Raw genomic sequence first — 6,761 nt, 5'->3', positions numbered from 1 at the left:
CATTTCAACATCCACACCGCCCCCTGCTGTGAGGAAGGGGAAGATGATTTTCTGAATAAGGGACCTCTTCCCCTGCTCCACATTTGTTCTGTGATATGTTGGACATGTTAGCAGCAGCTCACTCATTTTACCCCGGGATTTGGTCTGTGTTCATAGTAGTGGTTTAGATGCAGGGTACTAAGTAATATGAGCATTAAGCATTTTTACTTATCTGATGTCTCTTAATTTCACACTGCTGAATATTGCTTGAGTCTTGGTACTAATTTTAATACTCGACTAAAAAAATATCTTGAACCACTGTCTTATGATTAATTTTCTCTTTACATCTGTTCAAATCTGAGTCGGTTTCAAATCCAACTGAAGAAAAAGTTGTGCAGTGGTGTTGTCAACACCCCAGGACTTTCCAGAGCTTCTGTTCTTTAATCTCTTAAAAATGGCTGACCATATTTTTATGTCTTGAGTATTTTAACTCACTATAAGCCCGTCTCAACCGTTACAGTATCTACAGAATATAGTTTTGTCCAAAATGCAGATTTAGCTTCACATCATTACCTACCAATGTCCAGGACAATACTGATCAAAGCATGATCTGATTTGATACATGATCTAGGAATAAATGCATTAGGAGTAGGAGTCGCTTAATTGAAGACTAACAACTATGATCTTTTTTCAACACCTCTAATATTTTCTGAAATAATTACTTTTGGAATTTTGTTCAACCTCAGACCAAAAAGAAATCTACATTATTTTTGCAATCTATTTCATGCAAGATAATATGCACAAAAAGACCATCAAGTAAAGTCTTTTAAGTGACCAACTTCTGTCAGTAGGTGCAATAAGTTTGATTGCAAATATGCAGAAGATGACTGTGGATTTGAATGCATTGCAATTTTTTTGTTTCAGGTTTGCATGACGGTCAATCTCATCTCATGGTATTTTTTCAGTTGTTTACTGCTACTAATAAACTCATTTTCTACAGCACCACGAGTAAGACGAGGCAGGCCAACCTTCTTTTCCTTGACTTTATCTCTTAACCTCCACAACACAGGACTATCATGCAACAATCAAGTGAGTTACTGAGGTGTTGGAGGGTTTCTGTAGGAAATTATTCAGAGCAAGACTCTGGAAACTCACCACTTCGCTTGTAAGGGAATAGCAGGCCAATTTTGCATTTGAAATAAGGGTAATTTCTAAGAGCAAACAGTGCAGCAACTACAGGAGCTTTTTAACCTTCCTCCAGTGTTCGGGTCAAATCTGACCGATTTGAAACTTAAAATAATCATAAAAATTTTATTTTTCATCGTATTGCCTCAAGGCCTCATGATATCCTCCACACTAGGCCTTTGAACATATAAAATTGTTGATAATCACTTTCATTGAATTTTGAGTGATTTAGTGAACATTGTTACACCCTCGGTGTTCCCGGTCAAAAATGACCGCCATAAGAAATGAATGGGAAAGACTATTGTCTAGTCATCCTTCAACTGGAAAACATCTCCATACACACACCCACTCACCCACCCATCCACAGCCACAACCCCCAACCCACCCCAGCCCCCCCCACACACATACACACACACACACACACACACACGCACGCACGCACGCACACACACACACACACACACACACACACGCACACACACACACATACACACCGCCCACCCACCTTGGAACCTGTCTCTTTCTCGTGCTTACATGCCCACCCCACCTCGTGTGAACCGCACCTGCAAGAATTAACAATGTATTGTATCTTCTCACAGACCCCATAAATGAAGTACATGTTACATATTTCAGCCTCAACTATTAGGTGTTAGTTACGGGAACCTGTCTCTTTCTCGTGCTTACCAACCCCCTACCCCCCGCGTGAACTGCACCTGGCAGAATTAACAATGTATCGTATCTTCTCACAGACCCCAGACATAAAGATTTATTTGTGCCTCGCTCTCATTCTACTCTGTGAACACCATGAGTAGACAACTGATGAGGCGGTTTTCTGTCCAAGAGGTTCTAGACCATACTAGCATATTTTACAAGCAAATGATAATGGAGAGGAGATTGAGACTGAACAGGAGCTAGAGGAGGATGTCTCAGAAATGGAAGACAAACTTTAAAGCTTGACAAAAAGCTGACAAAGCTTTAGTGACCCCTCTAATTCAACGGCACCCTCTGCCAATCTGGTGAGGCACCTGCAGGCCACAGATGCTCCACCAACAGCTCTCTAAGCCATTCCCCCTTAGCCATGGCAGAAAAGGGGCAAGCTCTGTGCCCCTAGAGGCAATAAAACCAGCCTCTCCTGCCACACACACACACACACACACACACGACTGTTGATGCTGATGTTCAGTGCATTTGGTCCCTGTTTTGAATTTGTTTACAATAAGGATTTCTGTGCTGTCTGTTTTTTCTGTAATAATTGCATTTACTTATGTCATCTACTGGTCTGAGACATTCTTTAACATCTTAAAAAGGTCTTCAACAAAAGTTGAAAAGTAATTAATGTTTTTTGTGTCAATATAAGCAGTTAAAACAGACCGGTCTAATCTGACCGCGAAGACTGAAATAAGGGCTGAAAAACGAATACTGGAGGAGGGTTAAATGCTAAAACTGAGCTGACTGCATTTAAGACCCTTAAAGGCTGTTACTTTTAGAAACACCCGGTCTTTCACCAACTCAATGATTCTCCAATGAAGATGGTGCATTACCAAGCTGTACCAGTGATAGAAAAATACAATACATTTCCTGTGTCCAAAATTAATGTGATTGGCTATTTTTTGCCTACTCAAACAGGAGTAAAAACCATTTGAACTGGGCAAGATTATATTCCTGCTAATATATAAGAGAAAATAGTTTGTTGTGAACATTTATCTATATGTACAATTTTTAAATTTGTAAAAAATGACAGCACATTCCTTTGTTCCTCGAATTTATTATGAAAATGTACAGAACAATTAACGGTAAGACTTCTGGTAGCGGGCACGAGCTCCAGGTCCACCGAACTTCTTGGACTCGCAGCGACGGGGATCAGCGACCAGCAGGGTCCTGTCATACTGGATCAGAATGTCCTTGATCTCTTTCTTGGAGGCCTCATCGACATCTGAAGGAAGACAAAACAGTTCAGATCATCTAGTGAACATGGCTGATCTGCAAATCAATATTTTGTCATCAAAAAGCCACCTAACCCATCTGACAGTACGGCTCAACTGATAAACATCACCATCACTGACATGATTGTCAAACAATAATCCAATGCAAAGGAGCATGCTCAACTCAATGAGAGTGTCAGTCTGTGTGTGTACATTATGTCAGGTACTGGATCCCAACAACAAAATTACTTGTGTAGTGAGTTGTTAACATACTGGCTGATAATCACCATTGCAGCTGTGGGTGAACTACTGCCTCCAGTGAGGGCAAAACTTAGCCTGCACTGTCACTGATGCATATCATGAAGGGAAATCAATTTACAAGTTTATGGAAATACAGACGACTGGAGGAAAACAGTGTTAAAAGAAATAAAAAAAAAAAAAATGTTCAGTGAGCCAGTCATACTGTCATATATCTCAAAAGAAAATACATTTCGAAACTATATCCTTTTTTGCCACAAATTCCTCATGTGTATGCTGTGTGAGCTTGATGCAACAATCATAACTGAAAATGTTCTTATTCCCCTACGTGAAAGTTATTTAATGTTTAGAATTTGGTAAGATTAATAAACATTTGCCATAAACAGTAATATACAAAACTGACTCTTTTTTTTTTCAAACAATTTCCCACATATTCTGACAGTAATCCACTTAGCTGAGATATTGATAACATGCATTTTTAACAAATATCTAAATATATTGTGCCTGTAGAGATAACAGGATACAACTTAAATCACACAGAATCCAAACATAATACTTACACTTCTGGTAGTATGCGACCAGGGCCTTGGAGATGGACTGGCGGATAGCTGGAAAAAAAAATGTGCAAGGTGAGCGGAGACTGCTCCAAAACTAACACTAATCAAAGACCTAAATCTAACTCTGCTGTCAAATTAATATGGAGCATGCCATTTTAGATTTTTATTGGCTTACCATAGATCTGTGCGACGTGTCCACCACCCTTCACTCTGACTCTGATGTCAACTCCAGCGAAGCGCTCCTTGCCCAGCAGCAGCACTGGCTCCAGAAGCTGAAGACAAATACAGACATCAACTCTCAGCTGCTGACCTCATATCTGATTTTTTCTCACATAATCTCACCTCCTGGGAAAGCAACATGCTGAGGAGGATTGCTGCAGGTTTGAGCAAGTTCAGTCTTTAATTATATATGAAACAAAAAATAAATCATATCAAGTATGAAGACAGGGACTCTTAAAAGAATACAGGATTCTAAATCTGCATTAATTTCTGTCATAAAAATACAACCTAACACAACAAGATGGCATAATGATGAAAACTATGTTTACTATGCCCCTCGGTAAGCCAACATCTATTGCCTGATGTGCCTTAATACCAACTAGCAAGCTCCAGCAGTGCTGCAGGCTGTGTATCTTTGCCCAAACGTGGATGAGTGGTCAACGAATGAATCATGCTGATATCTGGCATTTTGAGATAACTGGCATCGGGCCGATGCTGTTAAGTGCACTAAAACTTTTTTTCATCCATAAGATAAATTTTTTAACAAAGTTCATTTTGATTACCTGTTGACATTCTACTTGATACATTTTTAAATTTTAAGTGTACTGCAGACAGAGTGCAAATCTACTTAAGAGAGCAGCCAATGCAGACAACATTAATGTCAAATGTTAATTTAAGTTCAGCAATTTTGTGTCTCATTTGTTATTAGACTGTTGTATTTTATCAAATGCAAAAAAAAAAAAAAAATATATAGGATATTGTCATTATATATTGGCTGTGCTGCTCTCTCAAAATCAGCATCAGTCACTGAAAAACCATATCAGTCAGCCACTAATGCGGATAGTAAGTGATATCGTACAAATGATGGGTGTCTTCAATAGATATAAGCACACTTGAGATTTCTGATAAACACTCATCAGTAATATGGATACTTTGACCAAGCAGACAGATACAAATAATAGAACAATATCCCTTTCCTTCAATGCCACCTTCACAACCCGGGAAAGAAAACACCTATGCCATAATCATCGTATTCATTCCAAGTCCCAGAGGATTTGTAGTCTCTTATGCTAGCCACATATCAATATCATCCAGCCCTAAGATGGCCCTGTGTAAAGCAACAGATGTGTCGTCTATGTGCAGACTCACATCACATACCAGGCCTGAGATGGATGGGCAGTGACACTTCACTTTGGATACTGTGCCCAATCCATGCATTATGACATCCAAGAATTACCATTTAAAAACACCACCATTCAAGCCAGGCTGTGTTTTTCCACAGTAACTCTGTATATACCATCATCAGATTCAGTGGCAATTGGTACACATGTGTATGCATCTGATGTTGAGCTCTCCATGAGGACTCACCTTGTACTGGAGAGTGGCAGGCTCCACCATCTCCAGGGGTCTGCCGTTCACCTTGATCAGGCCATTCCCCCTCTTGCAGTGGGCCACAGCTGTGGCGGTTTTCTGTAAAGACATTACCACCATCATCAACACACGCCTTCTCTCTGTGTGAGAACCCCACTATGTACTACAAGATAGAAGCAAGCTAGCACGTTAAAGCTTATATAACTGTATAATTTGTGCCTAATATCTACACACATCTAGAGATGTAACGTTAGCTGACGGTGCTAACCATTATTTCCTCCAACACTGATGGAGCGACAACGACTTACTTTTGCTACATCCTTCACATCAGACAGTTAAAGTGCGGACACGTGTGAGATGGGATTGTCATATTTAGTAGAGTGTTGGCCACTCGAGGTTTACAAAGCTAATAATACCTTGTCTAAAACTACAGCAAGGCCGATGTCCCGGCCCATACAACGCAACCTGTTAGCTAAGAGTGAACACCGAGGAGTTTAATTCAGAGCGAAATTAGTTTAGAGTGAATTATGTCAAGAAATAAAACATAACCCTTCACATGGAAATAGCCTGCCCGACAGGCGGACAACTATGTGAAAAATATGACAGCTAACCGAGTGGTTAGCTAGTTAGCTTGTGTATGCTACTACAGCCGGGCAGGCGGAACACCACACGTGGAATAAATTCTGGATATTTACTCACTTTACGTCCAAAAACCTGGACAGATTGCAGGGGACCTTTAGCTGGCATGTTTCTGAAAGACACAGCACATAACAATTACATTTTAATCCAGTGAATACGTGTCATTTTTGCCATTTTAACGGCTCGGGTTGATGAACATACCGTCTTCAGCTAGGGTGCCGTACGGAGAGACCGATGGGGTTTCACACGCCGAACATCAGGGGCTATTGCACGACATTTTAGGCATGCTTTGTGGTAGAATTTACGACAGTTGCGGACGCTCTTCCTCTACCATTTGCGTCAGTAGGAGGGGAAGAGGTGTTATTCCCCCCCTCATTTATTTATACATTTTTACATACATTTTTCATTTGGAAAGGTTCTGTAAATATACCAAGTATAAAAATAATAAAAGCATTAATTGCAGTGAACAACAATTAACACAATGGAGGGAAAACAAAACAACAAAACTTAAGGGTTAAAAGTAAATTTGAACGCGTTTGAAATGACTGTTTTGCACCAGAATATGTAAGTTACCGTCATATCGCGACCAGGAGACATCCATTTTTTTTTTTTAGATGCATAGAATGTCAGA

General features: G+C 40.0%; 1 protein-coding gene across 2 annotated transcripts; it reads right to left on the bottom strand.

Annotated features, from left to right (window-relative positions):
* Positions 1–2,909: 2,909 nt before the first annotated feature.
* rps16 (ribosomal protein S16) lies at positions 2,910–6,437 on the bottom strand. 2 transcript variants are annotated; one of them, XM_030046387.1, is made up of 6 exons: positions 6,332–6,437; positions 6,191–6,242; positions 5,489–5,590; positions 4,077–4,173; positions 3,905–3,952; positions 2,910–3,097 (listed from the first exon to the last, which is right to left on the bottom strand). In XM_030046387.1, the coding sequence occupies exons 2-6, from the start codon at positions 6,236–6,238 to the stop codon at positions 2,952–2,954; spliced, it is 441 nt and encodes a 146-aa protein (XP_029902247.1). In that variant the 5' UTR covers positions 6,239–6,242; positions 6,332–6,437; the 3' UTR covers positions 2,910–2,951. The 2 variants fall into 2 exon arrangements, with proteins under 2 accessions (XP_029902247.1, XP_029902249.1); XM_030046389.1 differs by lacking the exon at positions 6,332–6,437 and having other exon boundaries at positions 6,187–6,242.
* Between the last annotated feature and the right edge of the window lie 324 nt (positions 6,438–6,761).

This window comes from Myripristis murdjan, chromosome 23 (genome assembly GCF_902150065.1).
Source record: "Myripristis murdjan chromosome 23, fMyrMur1.1, whole genome shotgun sequence".
NCBI classification, from domain to species: domain Eukaryota; kingdom Metazoa; phylum Chordata; class Actinopteri; order Holocentriformes; family Holocentridae; genus Myripristis; species Myripristis murdjan.
The sequence above is the reverse complement of the archived record's forward strand: the minus strand, read 5'-3'. Positions and strand labels throughout refer to the sequence as shown.

What these genes read in the sequence shown, in the direction of transcription:
- rps16 (XM_030046387.1), bottom strand. Translation starts at nt 6,238, where the DNA reads ATGCCAGCTAAAGGTCCCCTGCAATCTGTCCAGGTTTTTGGACGTAAA. An exon ending in TCCAGGTTTTTGGACGTAAA is followed by an intron (nt 5,591 to 6,190) that starts GTGAGTAAATAT and finishes ATGTCTTTACAG; the next exon opens with AAAACCGCCACAGCTGTGGC. An exon ending in CTGCCACTCTCCAGTACAAG is followed by an intron (nt 4,174 to 5,488) that starts GTGAGTCCTCAT and finishes ATTTGTCTTCAG; the next exon opens with CTTCTGGAGCCAGTGCTGCT.